Source organism: Trifolium pratense, linkage group LG7 (assembly GCF_020283565.1).
Source record: "Trifolium pratense cultivar HEN17-A07 linkage group LG7, ARS_RC_1.1, whole genome shotgun sequence".
NCBI lineage: Eukaryota > Viridiplantae > Streptophyta > Magnoliopsida > Fabales > Fabaceae > Trifolium > Trifolium pratense.
In genome coordinates, this window is record NC_060065.1 from 58,549,522 (window position 1) to 58,576,359 (window position 26,838).

The 26,838-nt window shown below is 34.4% G+C and overlaps 2 protein-coding genes and 1 long non-coding RNA gene across 5 annotated transcripts; all 3 read right to left on the bottom strand.

The window, feature by feature from the left end:
* Window positions 1-4,672: 4,672 nt before the first annotated feature.
* Window positions 4,673-11,534, bottom strand: LOC123899878 (lysine-specific demethylase JMJ25-like). Of its 3 annotated transcripts, XM_045951134.1 has the most exons (6): window positions 11,214-11,534; window positions 10,597-11,024; window positions 10,435-10,491; window positions 9,936-10,055; window positions 9,473-9,536; window positions 4,673-4,849 (listed from the first exon to the last, which is right to left on the bottom strand). In XM_045951134.1, the coding sequence occupies exons 2-6, from the start codon at window positions 10,597-10,599 to the stop codon at window positions 4,830-4,832; spliced, it is 264 nt and encodes an 87-aa protein (XP_045807090.1). In that variant the 5' UTR covers window positions 10,600-11,024; window positions 11,214-11,534; the 3' UTR covers window positions 4,673-4,829. The 3 variants fall into 3 exon arrangements, with proteins under 3 accessions (XP_045807090.1, XP_045807089.1, XP_045807088.1); XM_045951133.1 differs by lacking the exon at window positions 4,673-4,849 and having other exon boundaries at window positions 9,296-9,536; window positions 10,597-10,634; XM_045951132.1 differs by lacking the exon at window positions 4,673-4,849 and having other exon boundaries at window positions 9,296-9,536.
* Window positions 11,535-19,245: 7,711 nt separating this feature from the next.
* LOC123899879 lies at window positions 19,246-20,446 on the bottom strand. Its single transcript, XR_006805753.1, has 3 exons — window positions 20,398-20,446; window positions 19,673-19,731; window positions 19,246-19,474 (listed from the first exon to the last, which is right to left on the bottom strand). It is a non-coding gene; the product is annotated as an uncharacterized LOC123899879 (long non-coding RNA).
* Window positions 20,447-20,972: 526 nt separating this feature from the next.
* Window positions 20,973-24,023, bottom strand: LOC123896713 (lysine-specific demethylase JMJ25-like). The gene is made up of 4 exons (XM_045947071.1): window positions 23,634-24,023; window positions 21,308-21,380; window positions 21,125-21,210; window positions 20,973-21,023 (listed from the first exon to the last, which is right to left on the bottom strand). The coding sequence occupies exons 1-4, from the start codon at window positions 23,829-23,831 to the stop codon at window positions 20,973-20,975; spliced, it is 408 nt and encodes a 135-aa protein (XP_045803027.1). The 5' UTR covers window positions 23,832-24,023.
* Between the last annotated feature and the right edge of the window lie 2,815 nt (window positions 24,024-26,838).

The window sequence follows — 26,838 nt, forward strand, 5'->3', positions numbered from 1 at the left end:
ACACCTGACTCAGCTCTACGGTTCTGTCCGATGTTACCATTATACTTCCCTCGAAGTACACTGCACCAATACTCTTCACCTCCTGACTGTAATTTCCATCCAAGCTTAATCAAGCACGCCTGATTCATGACGTCAAGTTTCCTTAGTCCTAAACCTCTCATCCACTTAGGAACAGTGATTTTATCTCATCCAACCGCATGAAATCTTCGCTTCTGAGCTGTATATCGCCCATATAAATTGACACTGTTTTCTAGTTTTTAAACACATTACATTTGCTTTTAGGCTACTAATAATATATTGACTAAATTGTCATTAGTAACTAACTATTAGCCTTCCTCTATTTTAAATATTTTTTAGGACAAAACTTACCTGCATTGTTTTAGGTGCATTTCTTACTTTTCCACTTACAAAGTGGTGGTTATTAGTGTTTTTTAATTTAAAAAAAATAAATAAAACTGTTTTTTAATTTAAAAAACTACTTATTTGTGAGAGGAAAAATAAGAAATGCACGCAATGCATGTAAGTTTTGTCCTATTTTTTATTAATAAATTTTAGTGACTATTTATTTCGTATTTTATGATTAAGAAATAACAAAAACGTTAGTGTCTTTAGATGAATTTTTTTAACGAAATAATGTATTTTTTTTAGGAAATTCAAATTATCTCTTATATTATAAGCTTGTTCCGTTTTGCTATTCTTAACCCTAATTTTTTTTCCCGCTCTTTTTCCCTCTCATTTTACCCTAAAATAGTTAAAATAAAATGTTAAAAAAAAGCCACACCAAGAATCGAACCCGCAACATTTAAGATTTATTTTGTGTTTTTTGCCACTACACTACATCAATAAATTTGTTATTATTTTGCAATCAACATCTAATAAATATGGAATCTCTCACCATGTTAAATATTTATTATTATTATTATTAGCTTTCTATTATATATATATATATATATATATATATATATATATTATTATTATTATTATTTTTTTTGATAAAGGTATTATTATTATTATTATTATATAATAATAATAATAATAATTGAATACGGGTAATATGTCTAATGTCTAAGGAAAAAAAAACTTTTGAAATATATCTCATATTATTATTATTAATAATATATTTTATTATATATATACAACATAACAAACTCTCAAAAATTTACGATCACTTATTTGATATACATACACGATAGAACCAACTCTTTTGAAATATATCCCATATTATTATATTATATATACAACGTAACAAATTCTCAAAAATTTACGATCCCATATTTTAATATATATATATATATATATATATATATATATATATATATATATATATATATATATATATATATATATATATATATATATATATATATACACTCCACTCTAAGTTTCAATTGAAAAATCAGATTGATTGCGGTATATATAGAAAAAATATTCAAATTGAAAGTGTAATTTTTAACGGGTATACACTCCACTCTAAGTTTCAATTGAAAAATCAGATTGATTGCGGTATATATAGAAAAAATATTCAAATTGAAAGTGTAATTTTTAACGGGTTTTTTGTTCAAAGATTGAGTTTTTATTCAATTTGTAACATGTTTTTTATCTGTTTTTTTTTTTTAGGTGTTGAACTTTGAAGTGAAATTTAATTGGAGGTGAAAATTGAAAGTTGGACTAATGAGTACATATAGTTAAGGTTAGTATGTTTTATTTCCTTTCAATAATATGTTTTGTCTCTTCACTGATCTTCCTTTTGTTCCTTCATTCTATTTATTTATTGACAGTCGAATAGCAGGTTTCAATTGGATGTCTCCTTATTTTGACAAGAAATCAAGTAGTTGGAAGAGTCTTATGTTTCTTAATTCATTGTTACAAAGATATGATGATGGTTGTTTGAACTTTTAACTTGATATGTATCATTGTGTTCATCGCACCAGTTTTAATTCTTTTGTTATCAAATCTTTATATAATAGTAAGTAACGATAACAATTTATATGGAAAAAAAATAGTATCAACAGGACAACGGCCCAATCATATATAATTCACTTTTTTTCTTCTTCTTTAAATTGCTAATGAATCAAATATATTATTAAGTAAATTAATACAGATTCTTTCTGTTGGTATTCTCTATGCATCCTATTTCCTATATAATTTGAATTTTAGGTTTTTGTTTGTTTGCTTTTAATTTTCGAGCAAATTAATAGTGACTAAATTCTATTGGTGTTCTTTACGAGGCCCACGTATCTCAAGTGCATTTTATGTCTTTTATTTTGCTCATTAATCAGGATCTATTGATAATCTATATAAACTACCATATTTGCATATTAATAATCTATATAAATTACCTGGTATTTTTTTTTTTTACATTTTTTGGTTTGTTATTTTTAAATAGAATTGTGGAGTATAAATTAAAGTAAGTTCTCTTTTATATATGAAAATTTGAAATCGTTACGAAATAAAATTTTCGCCTCAATATTTGATTTATTTGTTTTAAAATGTGGTGTTTGTTAGGCCAATAATTTTTTTATTTTTTTTGACAAATTGTTAGGCTAATAAGTTGATCGGAAAGATAATATATTTTTAATCTCTTTTTATTTTATTTTGTATAACTAATTTAGCTAATTGTTTGCAATTTATACAAATTTCTTAACCAATTCTGTCGTTTTCATGAAGCTAATTGTTTGGAAAGAATACATCTATTTTTAATTTTTGGTAGTCAATCTATATATAATATCTTATTATTTCAATTTCATTAAATTCATATTTTGATTTTTTTTTTTACTTGCAATTTTTATTATAACAATTTAATTTGTATATCTTACACTCCATAAAACCCGTGCAACGCACGGGTTGGAGTCTAGTTTCTTTAAATTTTACTCTTTGGATGAAAAAATTGGATAACTTTGAAAATGAAAGGATTTTTTGAAGTATTTGGTCAAAGTTAAATACAAAAATTTCAAATACCACCTAAAATATGAATCTCAAATTGGTTCTTAAATCTTTTCAAATTTTACAATTTGGTCCCTATTATATTTTTTGAGACTATTTCCTTGACTTTTTGAATTTTTTTGAAAACAATCCAAACGAAAAAACAATAGAATCGAATGAAATTGAATTGAAACATTTTAATGACCTGCCATTATGATTTTTCTAAAATGTTCAATTACCTCATTCATCTTTTTTATGGAAGGGAGTATAAGAATGAGGAGTAATCCATCCGGTATCAAATATAAGCAATAAAATAAAAAAATTAAAAGTCTCAAATATAAGCAAATTTTTACTTCAATATCATTATGTTTTATGCCACTATTCCAATTTTACCCTTAAATTAAATATTGATTTAACCAATAAATACAATGTTCTACACTTTTCAAGAAGGGTATAATTGAAAATAAAATATTTTTTCTCTTCAATCAATGCACTTAACTTACTTTCTTAAAGGGTGTAATTTTTTGAAATTTTGCTTATATACAAGACTAGAGGGAGTATTAAGTTTGTTAGGTCGAATGTCGTGACCCGAATTCGAACTCATGATCTCACAATTATTTGTATTTAATTTCAGTGGATTATCACTTCATATAAGACAAGAAAAAAATATTGGTAACTATAAGATGTTTAGCCCCACATAGACAGTTTTATGCAAGATGGGGAGAAAATTATCTATAAAAAGATGAAAGTGATTTGAGATCATTGTTGTCTATTTAATTGGTTAAAAGTGTTGTTACCCATTTAATTGACCAATTAAAAAATTAAGGAGCCATTTTTTTCTTATTTAAACCGTAGTTATTTTTGGTTCATTTGATTTGAGTTAACGAGCTGAGTTGATTTGAACTATCAAATTGAACCGAATTGTTAATGAACTTAAATTGAACTGAGTTCACATTGAAAAAGAAGTTCATCACAAGGCTGAATTGAGTTTCGAACTGATCTAATTTTTATCGAGTCGAGCTCAATTAAATTTGGCTCAGAATGACTCATTTTCAGCCATAATAGCCCTTTAATAGATGGTAAAATCTGTGTCCCTCGGTTTAATAGATCCTTTGACCAGATAGCCCTTTATCGAGTTGAGCCAATATAGTTTATTTCAGTCGGACTCAACTGTACTATATCTGTGCACTTAGTAGGAAAAACAATTATTACCGAACATGACATCAAATCAACATCTTCCACATGCTACAACAAGGGCAACTTAGAATCTCATCTATCTATCTATCTATCTATCTATCTATTATTATTATTATTATTACAACCAGAAGTATGATTAGTACAACGTCTCATTAAAATTAAAATGCATCAGATAAAACAAAATACGGAACCATTCAGTTTTAATACAGAATCCAAGTTTACCAAACCTAATCAAGTGACTCAAATAAATTACATTCCAAAATTGATTCGATCTCTCTGCAGTATTTACACAGGAGCCTTGGTTTCCCCAAGCCTGTAAATTGAATGGCAGTTATCAATTTTCATGACATACACTCAATAAACGCAAATTTTAAATCGTGAACCTTGAGAACCTAACAAAAATGCATGTACATAACAATGCCTCTGATAGCAAAGTGAACAGTATGATAAAGAAATATAAGTATACAATTCCATAACCAAAGGACCTGAAGTTTGCAATCACTTACGTTGCTTTCTCTAATTTTTCAACCACGTCAAGTATAAAAATGGAGTGAAATATGTTTTCTGTATATACAAAGAATAATGATACAGAGATATATACAAAGTGTAGAGAGCCTAATTTGGAATAATTACTAAAATCAAGTCTATGATGTATCTAATCCCTTTGATATAGCAATTACAATTATTACAAATAAGTCAACCCCTGTTACTTAGTGATTTGCTGTCATGCCTTCAGTGATTGCCGTCATGCATACTTTAATACTCCCCCTCAAGCTGGAGTGTGAATGTCTATCGCACCTAGCTTGCTAACATGAGAGTGAAAGGCTCCTTGTCCCAATGGTTTGGTAAAGACATCTGCAATTTGGTCTCCAGTGCGAACATGACCGGTGCTGATTTCTCCTCTTTGTATCCTTTCCCGTATAGTATGGCAATCCAGTTCTATATGCTTTGTGCGTTCATGAAATACTGGATTTCCAGCAATGTGAAGAGCTGCTTGGTTGTCACAAAACAACTTGGCTGGTTCAGGATGTGCAACTCTCAAGTCATGCAAAAGATATCTCAACCAAGTGAGTTCGCAAGTGACTGCTGCCATGGCTCGATATTCGGCTTCAGCAGACGATCTAGACACAGTAGATTGCTTTTTACTCTTCCATGAAACTAAGGAATTTCCCAAGAATACACAATAACCAGTCACTGACCTCCTTGTGGATTGACAACCACCCCAATCAGCATCACAATAACCTGTGAGTTTTAATGATCCACAAGAGGGAAAAATAAGTCCTTGGCCAGGAGCACCCTTCAAATAACGAAGGAGGCGAAAAACAGCATCAAGATGAGGCTTTCTTGGGAGTTGCATGAACTGGCTGAGAGTATTAACTGCAAATGTGATTTCCGGCCGTGTGATTGTGAGGTAGATTAGTTTCCCAATGAGTCTTCGGTAACATGTCGGGTCATGGAGAGCCTCACCATCCTCTAGATTGAGTTTTAGAGTCTGCTCCATTGGAAATCTTGTGGGCTTGGCACCAAGTAAACAAGCACCAAGTAAACCGGCTTCTTCTAACAAGTCTAGAGTATATTTTCTCTAACATATGGTGATGCCTGTTTTGGCTCGAGCAACTTCAATACCTAAGAAGTATTTTAAAGGGCCAAGGTCTTTGATTTTGAAACATGAATTGAGGAATTGTTTGAGGTTATGAATGGTAGCCTCATCATTTCCTGTAATGATCATGTCATCAACGTAAAGTAAAATGGCGGTGTATGATGCACTATCAACTTTGATAAATAAAGAGTAATCAGCTTTTGATTGTTGGAAGCCCATATTAGCAACAGATGAAGAGAATTTTTTAAACCAACTTCGAGATGCTTGCTTAAGCCCGTATAGAGACTTATGAAGTCGACACACAAGCTTCTCCCCCTGTCGACAAAAACCGGGTGGGGGCTGCATATAAACCTCTTCAAGTAAGTCGCCATGAAGGAAAGCATTTTGGACATCCATTTGGTGCAAATGCCAATTCCGAACAGCGGCAACAGTCAAGAGGCAACGAACAGTGACTAGTTAGCAACTGGAGCAAAGGTCTCCTTGTAATCAATGCCTTCTCGTTGAGTAAAACCCTTTGCAACAAGTCGAGCTTTGTATCTTTCAATAGAACCATCCGACTGATATTTAATTTTGTATATCCATTTGCATCCGATGGCACGATGACCGGTTGGTAGAGGCACCATGGTCCATGTGTGATTGGCTTCAAGAGCATCGATTTCGGATTGCATAGCAGCAACCCATTTGGCATCTGTACAAGCTTGCTCATAGGATGTTGGTTCGACCAAATGAGAGATGTTATGAACAAACTTCTTATGGGAGGTGGACAATTGAGAATAGGAAACATACCTTTGTAATGGATGTCGTGTAGAGAGCGTGGTTGAGGAGGAGATTGGCCCAGGATCAAGAAGAGTGGCATGATAAGTGTGGTAGTCTTGTAATAAGGGTGGAGGCTTGGTGATATGGTTGGATCGTCGTAGTGCTGGTGGTGGCGGTGGTGGCGGCGGTGGTGGTGTTGTAGTGGTGTTGTTTGGAGATGACAATGTTCTATCAATGGTTTCCTGAAGGATGGGTTGGATATTACTATTAAGAATGTGATCTTGTGATGGTGTATCCATTGCTTGTGAGGTAGGATTAAGTGGTGAAGGTTCTGTGTGATGGGTCAAAGTGGGAAGGTCAGGCTCTGTGGATGGGTTATGAATAGAAGGGTTAGGTAGCACAATTTGATCATCTTGGATTTCTAGTGGTTCATGGGAAAAGGGAAATGTTGTTTCATGAAAGAGGACATCACGTGAGGTAAAAATTCGACGAGATTCAAGACAAAGTACCTTGTAACCTTTTTGTCCTTGAGGGTAGCCGATAAAAATACACCGTTTTGCCCGAGCATCAAATTTGTGTTTGGGATTGAGGTTGGTAGCGTAACACAGACAACCAAATGTACGAATATGTGAATATGAGGGTGGTGCACCATGAAGAAGTTCATATGGCGTTTTGAGCGATAACAATGGTGTGGGTAATCTGTTAATAAGATAACAAGCTGTTTGTATGTTTTCTCCCCAATATTTTAAGGGCAAGTTTGCTTGGAATCGAAGTGCTCGTGCAACATTTAAAAGGTGACGGTGTTTTCTTTCAACAACTCCGTTTTCTTGAGGAGTGTAGGGACACGTATGATGAAAAATTATGCCATGTTCATTGAAATATGATTCCATAGAAAGGAATTCAGCACCATTGTCTGAACGAAAAATTTTAACCCCGCAATTGAATTGAGTTTTAACCCATGAAAAGAAAGATCTTAATAAAGATTGAGTTTCAGATTTAAATGACATAAGATGAACCCATGTAAATCTAGAAAAATCATCAACAATAGTAAGGAAATATTTAGCTCCGGTGTGAGAATTTATTTTATGAGGTCCCCAAATATCACAATGGACTAAATCAAAAGGTACATTTGAAGAAATAGAACTACATGGAAAAGGTAAACGGGTTTGTTTGGCTAATGGACAAACTTCACAAACATGTTTGTTATCAAAATTTATTTCTGGTGTAGACTTGGACAAGGCTTGATGAGGTGTGGTGGAAGGATGGCCCAATCTTTGATGCCAAAGGCTTGAGGTATTGTTGACACAATGTGCTAGATGAGGGTTTTGACTTGGTGAGAGGTAGTATAAGCCACTATATTGCTTGCCCAGGCCAATCGTCCTCTTCGTATCCATGTCCTGTATCACACAAAAATCAGGAAAAAAAATTACTATGCATCTCAAAAAATGAGTAAGTTTGCTAACAGAGAGTAAATTGACTTTGAATCTTGGAACATGTAACACTCCATCAAGTTTTAAATCTGCAGATAATGTGAGCGATCCAATAGAATTGATTTGTGCTTTACTCCCATCAGGCAAATTTACAAAATCACAGGACTTAATAAGGTTTGTAGGCTCTGAATTGCAAATGTGATCTGTGGCCCCACTATCTATTATCCAATATAGAGTGGTGGAAGAATTTTGTTTACCTGCAACATTTGCAAAGGCATTACCATTCTTTTCATTGAGCATGGCCATTATTTGATTGTATTCTTCATTTGTAAAGGATGGACCCTCCTGTTTGATTGATCGAGTCTTGAGCATATTTGATGCAATAGAATTGTTAGCTACGACTCTCTTGTTTCTTGGCTGTACACTTTTTCCATGGAATTTGTGACCAGGTGGAAACCCGTTTAAATAATAGCAATCTTCCACATTGTGTCCATCTAGATCACAATATGTACACTTGAGTAGTTTCTTTGATGTTCCTCCATTGCGAGAGAGATTCTCTCGTGTGTTGCTGCCCTTCGATGCTCTGCCCGCCTGGTTCACAGCCATTGCTTGAAAACTGTTGCTGGTCCCCTCGCGTCGAGAAACGACATCAAGTTGTCGTTCATGCTGCATAGCCATAGAAAAAGCTTGTTGAGTATTTGGTAACGGCTTCATCATCAATATGTTGCTTCTCACTGTAGTGTAGGTTTCATTCAATCCCATAAGAAATTGCATAAGCTTTTCCTTCTCCATCCTCTCATTGAATTTCTTCATTCCTTCACATGTGCAGGTGAATGATTCTTGGTAGGAGGCCAATTCATCCCATAAGGCCTTCTTCCTGTTGTAGTAGATTGAGATTGAGTCTGTACCTTGTCGATGTTCAACAATTTCTTGTTGAATCTGGTAAATCCTTGTGTCATTTCCCTGTGAAAGTCGATCTTTAAGATCCTTCCATGCGGCCGCTGCTGTGTCCATGTAGATTATGCTAGATGCGATCTCCGGACTTACGGAATTCAATATCCAGGACAACACCATGTCGTTGCAGCGTTGCCAGGCATTTAGAGTTTTGTTCGTGGACGAGGGTTTCGGGATGGATCCATCGATTAACCCAATCTTGTTTTTGGCACTCAGGCTAATGTGCATGGCTCGACTCCATTGTCCATAGTTGTTTGGCTCAAGGAGTTTGGAGACCAATATGAGGTTTGGGCTGTCTGAGTTGTGCAACTTGAGTGGATTTTCATCCCCAATGACATCTTTCTTGTCTGCCATTGGTTACTTGTGGTTGCGGAAGGTGGGTTTGGTATCCCCAGTCACCAAGATCGGTGCTCTGGTACCATATAAAAATGGAGTGAAATATGTTTTCTGTATATACAAAGAATAATGATACAGAGATATATACAAAGTGTAGAGAGCCTAATTTGGAATAATTACTAAAATCAAGTCTATGATGTATCTAATCCCTTTGATATAGCAATTACAATTATTACAAATAAGTCAACCCCTGTTACTTAGTGATTTGCTGTCATGCCTTCGGTGATTGCCGTCATGCATACTTTAATATCAAGCATAGCCTGTATGACAATTTTCTTCACCTGATACCAAAGAGGCAGCAATCAGGAAAAAACGAATGCATAAAACCCCAATGAGAAACTATTGAAATTATGACATGACACATGAACATAGAACTGAAATAGGATGACCATCGAGATTTCAAACATTCAACAAGGATTTAATCCGAATTGAAACAGTCAATATTAGATGTAAGAAATTTGTGAGCAATACTAATATGAAATTGTACTTAGTTTCCCTTGAGCTTATCTTAGTTTATCTCATAGGATTAGTTTCTTACCTTGGAGTATCTGTTAAGATTAATTTCCATATTACTTGGTTATTTTCATGAATTAATTCCATATTCAATGAGGATTAAGAGTCGTGTATCCCCTATAAATAGGAAAAGTAGAATCTAATAAATAAAAAGTAGTCTGGCTAACCTTAAATTTGTCCTCAGCTGATTTGTGATTTACCGGAAGCTTGCAACATTCCTCTGTCAAACGGAAGCATTCACCAATGTGTTCAGGAGAGACAAAATCAAGTGCAACCTTGATGCATGACTGCAAAAGAATGATGCATACATTGACATTAACACAAACATTTCATGCATCTTTACAAAAGAAAAACAATCATGACATAAAAAGTGAGCTTGTGATGTCCGAATTAGGAAATATCCTAATTCAACTCTAGCCTTGAAATTTACAAAATACTATAAGCAAAATTGGTCAGAAAGATAATACTAACCAATCTACTTTAATTTAGAGAACGCGAGTACAAAGGATAAGAGTTAAAACAAAATATAAATCAGATCTCAATTCAGATCTTAATCTAATTCAAGCTGTTATTCAACTTTTAAAGACTTTATAAACTTCTTTTTTGAAGGAACTTTATAAATTTCTTGGCAAACAAAGAAATCTGTACCATGTGTGTAAATTTTACCTTCAGATTTCTGACTTGGTGAGGCAAACCAGCAGGAATGAAAACGTCATCTCCTAGCTTTTGAATAAACGTCAACGATGAAATGTCAACACATTGGTACAATTTAAATGATCAAACCAGTTCACTCCCTAAACAACAAAGAATATTTATAAAATTACTAACCATACTCCTCCTTAAGTTCACTTCCTTGGGTGAATAATCTACATTAGCAAAGGAAATCTCATTCAAGAAGATAAAACAGCAAGCAAACTGCCAATTAAACTTCAAATTTGTCAAGGAACATATTAAACATATTATATAAACCAGTTACTTTTTGGACTGCTTACTATGCCAACAATGCATTTCCTTTCTTTCTGATCACTGTACAGAAGAATCTATTGTTATGATAATAATGAAAGGGCCATAAATTAATAAACCAGTCAGACTATATATGATGTTTCAATATTGAATACAGGTAATCACATCAACAAAATTTCTTATTCATGATGGTACATTAACATACACTTAATTAGACGTATCATTTACTTTCCATCTTCAAAAGTAACCATTCACAACTATTATTTATTACAAGCTGGATCCTTCGCCCGATCCTGTAGCATGCATATTTGATTAAAAAATAAATAAAACTATAATAATCTTAACTCCGAAGAAAGTACTAGCTCCAAAAGTTAAAAACACACAAGGATATTTATAGATTATTATGAGCAGCAAAGAAACTAAATGGTCAAAAGGGGCACCCGGAGAGCTAGGTAATGGAAAATCATCTAAAGTAATTTTACCTGCTTTAAGGGACTACAATGGAAATGTCTGAACTCTCTGAAATGCTTCTTAATATATTCCTGTAATTTGGGTACATCCTCTCTGCGAAAAATATCCTAGAGAGCACCGTCCAAGGAATCCCCTCCAGCAAATGAACTGTTTTCTTGTTTCATTGTTACTTTCTCAACCTCTTTGAGTTCTGGCCTACAAGACAGGTCATCATCATTAGTGCCGGAGTGTTGATGAAATATCTCAACTACCTTCCCATCAACATGTAGCTCCCTCTTATCTTGCTCAAGGTGCCTACGTGTCAATTTCTTAATAGCAGCAATTTGCTCAGGTTTCAGTTCCACTTGAGCGATATGAGTCAACACATTTACCTTATAGCCAAAAAAACAGCATTTTATTTTCCTCATAATAGAGTATTCACTTGGAGAAACAAAGCAATAATTATAAAGCATCAATAACAAATTGATCAGGAAACGCGTCATTCATTATTCAAGTCCTAAATATACATTGTAGTTTATGCCACTAGTCATAAAAAGGATTCTTTTTCAAATCATTGATTACCAAAACACCAAATAACAAATCAAACATAATCAACTGAGGAAATTTTCTATAACAGTGATATGAACAAAACATTATGACATGTACTTGAAACTAAACAACAATCAGCTCATAAGAAAATGAACAGATAAATGCAATGGCTTACAAAGACAAAAATGCACATGTCCTATATAATATGCACTTTCCGATATGATACTTGATTATAAATAACAATAAAAACTTTCGAAAAAAGAAAGAAAAAAATACTCAAATAATTAAGTTCTGGAAACAACAGGCCAGGAAAGACAAATAGGTTTTGAAGCATACTGCATCAGACGCATCACAATGGAGCTTAGTCACGGAATCACCATGTCCAAACTCCTGAGCAAATCCATAAGCAATATATGTTCTTGGCCCCATGTCTGGCATTACACAATAATCGTGCTTGGAATTGGTTATTTGACGGAATGCACGCCTGTTGGAACATGATGAAGGAATAAGAGGAAACTTGGTATTGAAGTAAACACATTTGTTAGAACCATGTGAAGTGTGAATTGAAAAAAGACTCTTTTGAGTCCCACATTGGAAAAATCACACCACTTGGTAGTGTTTATATATCACAAGTTGGCAACCAAGGGTGTGCCCTTGGGGTACCCACTTTTGTAAGAAAGGGAGACCACACACAATGTCGAATATCACACGCGCGCGCGCGCGCCGCCGCCGCCGTCCGTCCGACCGGCCGGCTCGGCTCGGTTCGGGCCGGGCTTGGGCTTGGGTGATATATTAATTTTTTAATACTAAGAAAAAAGAGATTTTTGAATTTAAATTTCTTTTATGTGTGTCCCTTATTTCGCACATGTTAAATGTGCTTCGACCAAGTCTTGAACGGATTTCTATCTGTTAAACGGTCAACAATGATGTGTCCCGCGTGTCCCTATTTTTGTGCCACGATTGGAACTTTGACTGAGCTAATTCAGCTCCTGAAAATCCTCTGATTCCAGCTCCCTGCTTGCCTATAAATACCACTTACTCTCTTCAGTTTTCAATCACTTTTCTTTTTCTCTGAATTCTGAGAAACTGCTTTCTTTCCTCTCTATTTTTTCTTCTTCGTTAAATTCTTGTTGTTTCAAAATTTGAACGGTTGTAAACCGTAGAATTGATATTCGTATATCAATAGAGTGGTTCGATATTTCGTACCATATTTGGTGTTATTCTGACCGATACTACAGTGCAGTAGTTTATCGGTATTTTCTTCGAAAACGGCTGTTTTATCCTGGGGACTTCGCGGTCGATATACTACAGTGCACTTCTTCGAGTAGTTCCGCGAAACGTCTTAAAGAAAGCGACCTAGTACGCGACTCAGCCAATAATTTAATTCGTTGCCAATTTTGAAAATTCGCTTTTCTGTTTTTTATAAAGTCAGTAAACCGTTTTATAACAATTTTAAGACGTTTCGAAAATATCATGGCAAACGAAGAGATTATTGGTAATTCATCTGTCGGTGCTACCGAAAGGCCGTTTAAGTTTGAGGGTAACCATTTCAAACGTTGGCAACAAAAAATGTTTTTCTTTCTAACTCTTAAAAAGTGTGCCTACGTTTTGAAACAGCCCATTCCTGTGGTTCCTACTGAAGCTTCGGCTTCTGCTTCTGGAACTAATGAACAGACCGTTAACACCAACGGTGATGCTGTCTCTGCCGAGAAAGACAAAGGCAAGGCCACGGCAGAACAGCTTAAAGAAAAATCGCTGCAACTAGAAATAGATAGGCAGCTCTGGATTGATAATGATTATGTTTGCAAAAACTATATCATTAATGGATTGGAGGATGATCTGTATGATTATTACAGAACCTATGATACAGCCAGTGATGTGTGGGAGGCTCTGAGTAAGAAGTATGATACTGAGGAAGCTGGAGTGAAGAAGTATGCTGTGAGTAGGTATTTGAAATACCAGATGGTTGATGAGAGGTCGGTGGAAGTGCAGTCACATGAACTGCAAAAGATTGCTCATGAGATAATAACTGAAGGTATGCCTTTACATGAGCAATTTCAAATTTCTGTCATTATTGATAAGCTGCCCCCCAGTTGGAAAGACTTTAAGAATCAGCTCCGTCATAAGACAAAGGAATTTTCCATTGAGGGTCTGATTACCCGTCTTCGTATAGAAGAAGAATCCCGGAAACAGGATATGAAAGAGGAAGAAAAGATATTGGTTGTTTCTAACACCAATAAAAAGAAATTCGGTGCAGCTCTGAAGCCTACGGGCAAACCGTTGAAAAATCAGAATCAGAGCCGCGTACAAAACCGAGTTAAGAATGGTAACCCGGTTAGGGGCCATATTGCTAAACCACATCAGCAACAACCACCTCCTAGAAATGACGCTGTTGAGCCATTTTACTGCTTCAATTGCTGGAAAACAGGTCATATATCAAAGAAGTGCAGAAATCCAAAGAGGCCTAAACCGGCTAATCTTGCACATATTAATGTGAATGTGGCTGATGAGCCATATGCTGCTATGATCACCGAAATTAATATGGTCGGTGGTACTGATGGATGGTGGATTGATACTGGCGCTACCCGCCATGTCTGTTATGATCGTGCTATGTTTAAAACATACACGAATGCTGAAAATAAGAAGGTGCAGATGGGTAATGCTCACACTTCTGATGTTGCTGGTGTTGGAGATGTGGTTCTGAAGTTCACATCTGGAAAGACTCTTATCTTGAAGGAAGTCCTTCATGTTCCTGAGATGAAGAAGAATCTTGTTTCTGGTTTCCTCTTGAATAAGGCTGGGTTTAATCAAACTATAGGGGCTGATATGTACACCATCACTAAGAATGGTATTTTTATTGGGAAAGGGTACGCCTCTGATGGCATGTTTAAACTCAATGTTGATTTTAATGTTATGAATAAAATTTCTCCTTCTGTTTACTCTTTGTGTGATTTTAATATTTGGCATTCTAGACTTTGTCATGTTAATAAACGCTCAATCTTGAATATTAGTAACTTAGGATTAATTCCTAAACTTAGTTTTAATGAAATAGAAAAATGTGAATTTTGTAGTCAAGCAAAAATAACAAAGAGCAAACATAAATCAGTAATACGAGAATCTGAACCAATGGACCTTATACATTCTGATATATGTGAACTAGATGGAACCATGACTAGGAATAACAAACGTTATTTTATCACTTTTATTGATGATTGTTCAGATTATACTTTTGTTTATTTAATGAAAAATAAAAGTGATGCTTTTGATATGTTCAAAATTTTTGTGAAAGAAATAGAAAATCAATTTAATACGAAAATCAAGAGACTTCGTAGTGATAGGGGAACCGAATATAATTCTAGTTTATTTAATGATTTTTATAAACAACACGGAATTATACATGAAACGACTGCACCATATTCCCCTGAAATGAATGGTAAAGCAGAAAGAAAGAATAGAACTCTTACTGAATTAGTAGTTGCTATTATGTTAAATTCTGGTGCCGCTAAACATTGGTGGGGGGAAATAATATTGACTGTCTGCTTTGTTTTGAATAGAATTCCCAAATCTAAAAGAAGCGAATCTGCTTATGAAATATTAAAGAAAAGACAACCAAACTTGTCTTATTTAAGAACTTGGGGATGTCTAGCCTATGTCCGTAAACCGGACCCGAAGCGAGTTAAACTCGCTAGTAGAGCCTATGAATGTGTATTCATTGGTTACGCAGCAAACAGTAAAGCATATAGGTTCTTCGACCTAAATGAAAAAGTGATCATAGAATCTAATGATGCAGATTTCTATGAAAATAAATTTCCCTTTAAATCAAGAAATAGTGGGGGCACTGAACAGGATAATATTCCTGAGTCGAGTCACTTACCAGTGATACCAAATGATGATAGCAATGACGAAGTAGAAAATGAACTTCGTAGAAGCAAACGTGTAAGAGTTGCTAAAGACTATGGTCCAGACTATGCGACCTTTACATTGAATGAAGATCCAGCAAATCTTCAAGAAGCCTTGTCATCGATGGATGCAGATCTTTGGCAAGAAGCTATTAATGATGAGATGGATTCTCTAGAATCTAACAAAACATGGCACTTAGTAGACTTACCTCCCGGTTGCAAACCAATTGGTTGCAAATGGATTTTGAAAAAGAAACTAAAACCCGACGGCACGGTTGAAAAATACAAGGCTCGCCTTGTAGCCAAAGGTTTTAGACAAAGAGAAAATATAGATTTCTTCGACACATTTTCACCGGTCACTAGAATAACGTCCATTCGAGTACTTATTTCAATAGCAGCTATTTATAACTTAATTGTACACCAAATGGACGTTAAAACTGCTTTTTTAAATGGTGACTTAGAAGAAGAAATCTATATGGAACAACCCGAAGGGTTTGTTATACATGGACAAGAAACTAAGGTCTGCAAGTTAGATAAATCTCTGTATGGTCTTAAACAAGCTCCGAAACAATGGCATGAAAAGTTTGATAACTTAATGATATTGAATGGGTTCAGACTCAATGAGAGTGACAAATGCATTTACTATAAAAGTGATGGCAACATTTGCACTATAATATGTCTCTATGTAGATGATATGTTGATATTTGGCTCAAACCTTTCTGCCATAAATAATGTGAAATCAATGTTGAGTAACAACTTTGATATGAAAGACCTCGGAGAAGCTAGTGTGATTCTTGGAATAAAAATCACTAGGTCTGAGAAGGGGATATCCCTAGATCAATCACATTATGTGGAAAAGATCCTAAAGAAATACGGCTACTTTAACTGTAAACCTGCCTGCACACCTTATGATCCCAGTGTAAAACTGTTTAAGAACACTGGTGATAGCGTAAGACAAACAGAATACGCGAGCATCATTGGTAGTCTTAGGTATGCCACTGATTGTACTAGACCCGACATCGCCTATGTCGTGGGACTCTTGTGTAGGTTTACCAGCAGACCCAGTAATGAGCATTGGCACGCTATTGAGAGAGTCATGAGATACCTGAAAAGGACCATGAATCTCGGATTACACTATCAGAGATTTCCAGCTGTACTTGAAGGGTACAGTGATGCTGATTGGAACACCTTGTCAGATGATTCCAAAGCTACTAGTGGCTTTATATTTAGTATAGCCGGTGGAGCTGTATCATGGAAGTCTAAGAAACAGACCATTTTGGCACAGTCCACTATGGAATCTGAAATGATAGCACTAGCAACTGCTAGTGAAGAAGCAAGCTGGTTGAGATGCTTGTTATCTGAGATTCCCTTATGGGAAAAACCTATGCCTGCTGTCTTGATCCATTGTGATAGTACTGCAGCTATCGCTAAAATTGAGAATCGTTTTTATAACGGTAAAAGACGTCAAATTAGAAGAAAGCACAGCACAGTGAGAGAGCTCATCACTACAGGTGCTGTGAGAGTGGATCATGTACGCACTAATGATAACCTAGCAGATCCTTTGACGAAAGGACTGGCTAGAGAGAAAGTCCAAAATACATCTGTCAAGATGGGACTAATGCCTATGAAGTGAATTACTTATGATGGTAACCCAACCTAAAAGACTGGAGATCCCAAGAATTAGGTTCCAATGGGTAAACAACAAGTTGTGAGTAATATGAGATGAACATGCAAATTAAGAGGCATGAATCCTGTAATGATAAAGGTTGAGTTAGCAAAACTCTTAATGAAATCTATACTCTATAGGAGTGGAGTACATCAGGAGTACTCTTGATAGAATCACCTATATGAATGTGGAACTGAGGCCGGTTCCTCTGGAGTTTCGGGGCGAATTCCTAGAGCATTCATGAAACTGGGATAGACGTGCAGGGCCATTAATGCACGGGCCTTAGAAAACACCTTACGAAAGGTTGTGTGCTGGTTTGAGGAAAATCTGAGATAGAGTTCCAAGACTAAACGTCACTCTTGCTTAATCAGGCTCTTACTGGCTACGTGAAGGTTCCAAGACTTAGCTCACCTTCGCTTATGCACAATCTTACTGGAACGTTTAACGTTATGAATGAAACAACTTTTTTAAATTCAAGTGGGGGATTGTTGGAACATGATGAAGGAATAAGAGGAAACTTGGTATTGAAGTAAACACATTTGTTAGAACCATGTGAAGTGTGAATTGAAAAAAGACTCTTTTGAGTCCCACATTGGAAAAATCACACCACTTGGTAGTGTTTATATATCACAAGTTGGCAACCAAGGGTGTGCCCTTGGGGTACCCACTTTTGTAAGAAAGGGAGACCACACACAATGTCGAATATCACACGCGCGCGCGCGCGCCGCCGCCGCCGTCCGTCCGACCGGCCGGCTCGGCTCGGCTCGGTTCGGTTCGGGCCGGGCCGGGCTTGGGCTTGGGTGATATATTAATTTTTTAATACTAAGAAAAAAGAGATTTTTGAATTTAAATTTCTTTTATGTGTGTCCCTTATTTCGCACATGTTAAATGTGCTTCGACCAAGTCTTGAACGGATTTCTATCTGTTAAACGGTCAACAATGATGTGTCCCGCGTGTCCCTATTTTTGTGCCACGATTGGAACTTTGACTGAGCTAATTCAGCTCCTGAAAATCCTCTGATTCCAGCTCCCTGCTTGCCTATAAATACCACTTACTCTCTTCAGTTTTAAATCACTTTTCTTTTTCTCTGAATTCTGAGAAACTGCTTTCTTTCCTCTCTATTTTTTCTTCTTCGTTAAATTCTTGTTGTTTCAAAATTTGAACGGTTGTAAACCGTAGAATTGATATTCGTATATCAATAGAGTGGTTCGATATTTCGTACCATATTTGGTGTTATTCTGACCGATACTACAGTGCAGTAGTTTATCGGTATTTTCTTCGAAAACGGCTGTTTTATCCTGGGGACTTCGCGGTCGATATACTACAGTGCACTTCTTCGAGTAGTTCCGCGAAACGTCTTAAAGAAAGCGACCTAGTACGCGACTCAGCCAATAATTTAATTCGTTGCCAATTTTGAAAATTCGCTTTTCTGTTTTTTATAAAGTCAGTAAACCGTTTTATAACAACGCCACATGACTAGTGGTTCCCAACTTAAATCAGATGAACATTCAAGTACATTGCTGACAATGACAGGCTTCCCTTTGCTCCAATGGCACTGAAAATGTCATAAATCTTCACGATGTACATCTACAGCTCTAGGACAATATAAAAAGATGTCAACGGAATCTTCACAAAAAGCTTCCTTCCTTGTGTTATTGCTTATGTCATCGGCGTTCCTAACAGGCTTCAAGCAGGAACACCCATTATCAAGAGTCTCCTCTGCATCTTGAAGCTTAAATGTTTCTGCAAGTTCTTTTGCTATACATATTATGTTTCAATCAATATACTTTCCTTCACTAAAGACTTATCTATACTTTATTTGTAGATTGAAATATCATCCTCATCATCCTCTTTATGCAAGGAATATCTTTTAGTAGCAAAAACAATCACAGGACCATATCAAATCAACAACTCCCACAGTGTGCAAAATATGCCGAAACAAGGGCAACATAGAATCTCATCATCATGCATTCATTAGTTTGATAAGTACAATGTTTCAAATGTACCTAATCAAGGTGCGCCATATAAAACACAATATGGAACCTTTTGTAGCTTGTACAGTTGAAATACAAAGAACTGAAGATTAGTGAACCTAATGAAGTGACTCAAAAAAATGTACATTCCCAATTGGACTTCTCAGATATATTTACATTGAATAATTGGTTTCTTTTCTTCAGACCTGTAAATTGAATTACATTCATCAATTTCATAAAATACACAATAAATGCAAATCTTAAATTGTGAGCCTAGAGAACCTAACAAAAAAAAATGTGTACATAACTGATAAGGTATATAATCTACCACTCACTTTGACAGCAAAAGCAAAACAGTATATAAAATCCATAACCAAAGAGCCAAAAGTTTGCAATAATCTAACCTTGCTTCCTCCAATTTTTTAACCACGTCAAGCATAGCATATATAGTGATTTTCTTCACCTGTTACAAAAGAAACAACAATCAGGAAAAAATACATAAAATTGCAATAAGAAACTATTGACACGGCGACGTGATACAGTAACATGATTGCTATCCTAAATTAGAGTTGCTTACATATTTAGAACAATACCAGATAATACAATAATGAAATATAAATCCAAAACCAACACGAAACCAACACTAGAGCTTTTAGTGATTTTTCAAAGAAAAAATAACTAAGAGTACAAATTGTGTACGAACTATAAATGATTGAACCATTATTTTTTATCTTTCTAATCAATTCTTCTGTAATTAATATCTTAGATTACAATTTACAGATTGAACTATTTATCACCTTGCAGTTTAGAATCTACAGTCTACAAGGTAAGAAATGTCCAATTCAATTTATTTTGTTGAACATGTTAGGACCAGTTAACAGATATCAGTGTTTCAATTAGATAACAGTGCCAAACATTTTATAACAGTGCTAAACATTTGGAGTAATTGAAAGCATCCAATCAAAACCACTTGCTTGTTCTAGTAGGTTTAGTATAGAACTGCTATTAAGCTACAATCTAAAACTAAATCCATTTGGAAGAAACTAATGACAGAATAGAAAATGCAATATACCAACATTGGTAAGCAAATAAACAGCAGAATAGAATCAAGAGTAGCAGTATAGCAGACCTCCAACTTGCCCTTGGCGGATCTGTGGTTTATCGGAAGCTTACGGAATTCCTGTCAAACGGAAACACTCACCAACATTTTCAGGTGAGACAAAATCAAGCCCAACCTTGATACATGACTACAAAAAGACAATGCATGTATTGACATTAACACGAAAATGTTATAGCATTTAATGTTTCAAAAAGAACTGACATGTATTCTGTTAACGGCCAACACTCGGTGGGATTTAGTCCCACATCGGATAGATAGGATTCTTGAGAAGAGTTTATAAAGAGGAGGCAATCCTCACTTACAAGCCGGTTTTGCAAGGATGAGTTAGGCCTCGATATTCATGACATGGTATCAGAGCCTACCGGGTCTATCGTTGGGCTTCCTACATCGTTCACGCTTCAGGCCCATTGGGCCGGGCTGAAGCGTGAGGGGGTGTGTTAACGGCCAACACTCGGTGGGATTTAGTCCCACATCGGATAGATAGGATTCTTGAGAATAGTTTATAAAGAGGAGGCAATCCTCACCTTACAAGCCGGTTTTGTAAGGATGAGTTAGGCCTCGATATTCATGACATATTCAACACATTAACTTAAACAAATCGGCAGTGTTAATTGGCTAAAAAATTGCTTTGTTGGCTAGAAAAAAAATACAAAATACTGTAATAAAATTTAGGAAACACATTTCTAGCAAAACTTAAGTTTTTAAGGCAAACAAGGAAATTTATATCATGCATTACCTTCAGATTTCTGACTTGGTGAGGACAACCGGCAGGAATGAAAACAGCATCTCCTAGCTTCCGAGTAAAAGTCCAAGCCTCAATTCCTACGAGTCAATGGTGAACTGTCAACAAAATGGTAGTTTAATTGATCAAACCAGCCCACTTCCCAAAAACATAAGAAAATTTATAAACATTACTAACCATACTCCTCCTTAAGTTTCCTCTTATGCTCCAGAGTCAGATAAAAGGTCTGATCATGGATGGGGTGAATAACCTACATTACCATAGAATATGTCAATCAAGATATGCATACATAATGAGTGAGCTAGTGTCAGACTAACCAGTCCTCTACATACAGCAGCCATTGAATGCCAAATTCACTTGAAAATTGTCATGGAGATATAAAACATATTTAATCAACCAATGATCTTTTGGACTGGTAACTACATTAATAATGCATTTCCCTTCTCTCGGGTCATTGAACAGAAGCATCTATTGATTACACATCATCATTCAATTAAAAACATAAAAATTGTCAAATAATTTATATAAACTTCCGTATGCATTTCTTAAATTAATTAATGAAAAAATGAATAAGCAAACAAAAGAAAATGTAAAACATGGTAGTAGCAAAAACTGAGGTGCTAAAAATAGCACCCTTTGATTATTATATTTTTCTCCATTCATTTGGGCTTTAGTTATTATTATTAATTAATTAGTTAATTAATTAATAACCTCAAATACATATGATATGATATGTATCAATGCTGATGAATGATGATCATATATGTTGGATGTTTTATTTTATTTGAAAATTTGAAGACTAAGTCCCACAACGGTTAATGAGGAATATAACTTTTTTACATATTTATTTATTTATTTATTGACGGTTTTTACTTATTTATTTAAGCCTTTTGGAATAAGTTTGTTTCATTCTTTTTTAAAAACAGTTTCCTCTTCACCTTTTTCATGAGTTAAATTAACAATGAGAGTTCTCTCGTAATTCTGTTTCTAGGGATTTTCCATACAGGGCTATTGAATCGTGACGACTTTTGTCTTATGCAAATAAATCCTTGATGATAATGTGTCAAGGTCTAGCTCAATTCTACAAATTTGGCTTGTAAGGCAAGGACTATCTAAGGTTTATTTATAAGCACTACATAGTACATAGGCCAAATCTCTAGTTGATGTCGGACTCTTAACACTCCCCCTCACGCTTAAAACAAAACATCTGAAGAGTGGATAATACAGATGGAATATGGACCAGAACACACTTGTTCGCACACATGAATTGACATCTAGAGCGTGGGCAAATGTAGGTGGAATAACAAATAACTTAGCCCAATTAGAGATCGAGGACAAACTCTGATACCATTCCTAAAATTTGGGTTAGGCCTAACTCAAACCCTATAAAACCAACTCAAAAGGTAAAGATTCTCTTACCTTATAAGCACTACATTGGACATATATCTAGTCGATGTGGGACTCTCAACACACCCCATCATACTAAGGGACTAGACATGTGAAACATGGATAATGCAGGTGGAATAACATGGATTTCAGCATCTATATTCACAAATGTTTTCTATGTATGTGGTTTGTGCTCTAGGTTCATAGTTCTTGATTATAGTTCTTCATGATTTGGCATGTGATACATGATCGGCAGTACATGTGTAGTTTGCGGTGATCGTGATTTGTAGAGTTGGTCAATATTTTCAAACGATGCCAATACATTTCCTTATTCGTGATGATACATTTCTCTCATTCTCAACGTCGAAGGAGTGTAGTCGGCTGTGTCATTTATTGGCGGGTCTTGATAGAATGTGCCAGTTTGTCGAGTGTTTTTTCTGTATTTTCAGTTTGTGGGAGAGAGGGAGACTGTTCATTTCTTCTGGGGTTGGGTTGGGTTGTTCTATATTTGTTTCTTTTGTACTTCCTGTTCTAATTTTTGGCACCTCATGTGCTAATTATTAGTTTTTTCTTAAGAAAATAAACATTATGTATTACCAGCTTGATCCTTCACTCTATCCTTTGTGCCATGTATATTTGATTAAAAAAAAACTGAGCTAGGAAGAAAATGAAAGACGCATCAATTTTATATTGGTGCAACCCTCCAAATATTAAAAATACAGGGATCATTATAGATTATTGTTGTAGTTGTGTGATTCTAGATAAAAGGAGGAGAGAAAATAACAAAATCTTTGAATAGTATTGATAATAACTTGATACATAAAACTAAACACTAATACCTATTATAGGACTCAATCCTAAATAAATAGGGAAATCAAGAACAGATAATAATAAATAAAACATATGAAAATTAATCCTAAAAGATAATCTAAGATATGTCAAGATTGAAATCGGATCCTAGGAGATAAGCCAAGATTTGAAAAGATATTATTTTATTTTCTAACAATTATATTGCACCTGTAAAAAAACAGAACAATAGTGTTGCAACAGTAAGTTATGACTCAAGTTAAAAAGGGTATCCAAACAAATAATAGAAAATTAACTTAACTAATTTTACCTGCTTTAAAGGAGAGCAATGTACATGCCTGAACTCTCTGAAATGCTTCTTTAGATATTCCTCCAATTTAGGTACATCCTCTCTCCGAAATATATCCCAGAGAGCACCATCTAAAGAATCCCCACCTTTGAGCTCTGATCCAGAAGAAAGGCCATCATCATTAGCCTTCCCATTGCATAATCCCTTTTCATTTTCCATGAGTCATACACTATTTTGCTTGTCTGAAGCATTTATGGAAGATGGTGCATTATCAAGCACACCAACATTGGTCTCTCCATCTTGATCATCACCACGTAGACATAGCTCCCTCTGGTCTTGCTTGAGGTGCTTTTGTGTCAGTTTCTTAACGGCATAAATACTATCAGGTTTCAATTCCACTTCAGCAATATGAGTCAACACATTTACCTAAAAAGTCAAATTATTTAGGAAGTAACATTTCAGTTTCCTCATAAATCATAATAGCGTATGCACTTAGAGGCACAAAGCAAAAAATATAAAGCACAAACAAATAATTAATTGATCAGGAAAGACAATGCATCAGATAGAAGTATACATTGATTACAACTTTCTAATCCATAGGCATCAATATTTCGAATCCCAAAAAATACTTATCAAATGACAAAACTAATCATTAAAATAATAGTACTTAAAGTTATCAATTACAAAAACACCAACAAAAAAACACATCAAACCAAATATCTAATCAAATGAGTACGTGCAATGAGCAAAAATTCAAGACATGTACTCGAAACTACAAGACTAACAGCTCATACAAACTAGGCACCTTTCAATATGATACTCAATTAAAAAATAAAAGTATAAACATTAAAAAAAATCACAAACATACTGCATCCGACATATCATAATGGAGCTTAGTCACATAATCACCCCGTCCAAGCTCCTGACCAAATCCATAAGCAATATACGTTTTTGGGCCCATGTCTGGCTTTATAACACCCATCAGGCAACTTCACAGCAAGGTTAAGAAAACCTTTGAGGGCTCGTTTGGTGCACAGGATAAGTGACAGGATAGGATAACTGTATCATATCCAGTCGCAATCCAGTGTTTGGTAACACAGCAGGATAAGATAAGTTAATCCTGAAGCTTATCCTATCCTGTCTCTGTAGTTATAATTCTTATCCTGAATTTGAGCTGGGTTACCGGCAGGATAGGATAAGAAGAAGAAAAGAAAATACTGATTTATTCTGTAAAATATATTTTAAAATAAATAAAATCAAATCAATAAAATATAAATAATATAATAATTAATTTTTAAATATATTGTGATTTTCTCATAGGGGTAATTTTGTAATTAATATATTCTAAAAAAATCAAAATTTTACTAAAATTACAATATTTCAAAGTAAAATAATTATTTAAAAATTGAAAAATAGGGACAAATTTAAACTTTATAAAAAATTAAATATAATTCTTTTGCAATAGTAGTTTTAAAATTTACGTATGAGATATATCATAAATTTATTTGGCTTATCTAACATGTATATATTATTGAATTATTTATTTGATCATGGTTCGTATATAAAATTAAACTTGATTATTTTCTCATGATTTTTATTTGAAATTGTAAAGTTATTTGATTACTTATTTATATTTTTTATTTATAAAATTCAAAGTATTACAAAATAATTTTAAAAAAATAACAATTGTTTTGCAAGAGTAACTTTATCATTTAAATTGTTATATATCTTATCATATTATTATGAGCAAATATGTATTAAGAACAAGATATAATAGTTATCATCTTTGTTATCATGTGCGCACCAAACACGGGATATGATAACTGAGGATAACAATTATTCTGCTGATATCATATCCTATCATTATCCTGTCTTATATCCTATCCTGTCACTATCCTATCATGCGCACCAAACGGGCCCTTAAAGAAGCTCGTTACCAAACACATCTATTTTTTCCAAAAAAGCTTATTAATTAGTCCAATAAGCTATAAGCTACCTTATTGGACTTACCAAACACACATAGTGTTTGTTTGGTAAACAAATAGTGTTTGTTTGGTAAACAAAATAAACTTAGCTTATAAGCTTGTTTCATAAAATTAGAGGTGTTTTGTAACAAACTTTTTTCACTAGCTTATAGCTTTTTTTTCATATGTTATTTCAAGTAGCGTTTGAGTTTATGACTTATAGTTTTTTACCTTTCATTCCAATTTTAACCTCATTATTTTAATTTTTTTTTAATAAAAAACTATCCGCACACAAAAATAACTATTCACTCACATAAAATAATTTTCATGTCATTTTATAGTTACAACAGCTAAATTTACCAAACACTTTAATTTTATTCTACAAGTTTTTCAGCTATCAGCTAAAAGCTATCTTATAGCTTATTTTTACCAAACAAAGTCATAGTATATTATATGCACGGGCGAAGTTAAAATATTGGACACCTCACTTATCCACATTAGAATGAAATTTTTATCCAATAAATAGGGTTGGGAATAAGTCAGACTAGCCTATAGGGGCCTACGGCCTAGTATATATAGGTTTAGGTCAAAACTTTTTTATAAAACTATTTAGCTAAAGGTCAGACTTCATACCGTTAAAAAAGTCTTTTACGCCTAGTAGGCTGGCCTAATTAAGTAAATATTAATAATATTTTCATAACTATTATTATTATATATTAAAATTTAGAAAAATCATTTTTCTACCCCTACAACTATACCTCTACCCCTACAATTTTTTTTCTTCAAATTTTACCCTTTATATTTTTGTTAGAATAATTTTACTCTTTATTATTTAAGATAATGAAGTCGAAGTTAACTTATAGTGACATATCAAACTGTCACTAAAAGTCACATTTACTTTGAAATAATGAACCGGATTATTCTCAAGAATAAGGTGTTCCGGTAAACAATATTATACTAAAGTGCTTTGAAAAAGAGCACCGGTATTGGTGCTAATGAGATCCATCTACAGATTTTTGACTTTTAGTGACAGTTTTTTCTGTCATTATAAGTCAAATTTCTTGTATTTAAATTAGTATATTGGTATTCCTAAAGAATGTATTCCTGTAAACAATATTGTACCAGAATACATTATCATTGAATGCTTACATATTTTTTACTTTTAGTGACAGTTTTGTCTGTCACTATAAGTCAAATTTCATCAGTATTCCTAAAGAATGTGTTCCGGTAAACAATATTGTACCGGAATAATTTGAAAAAGA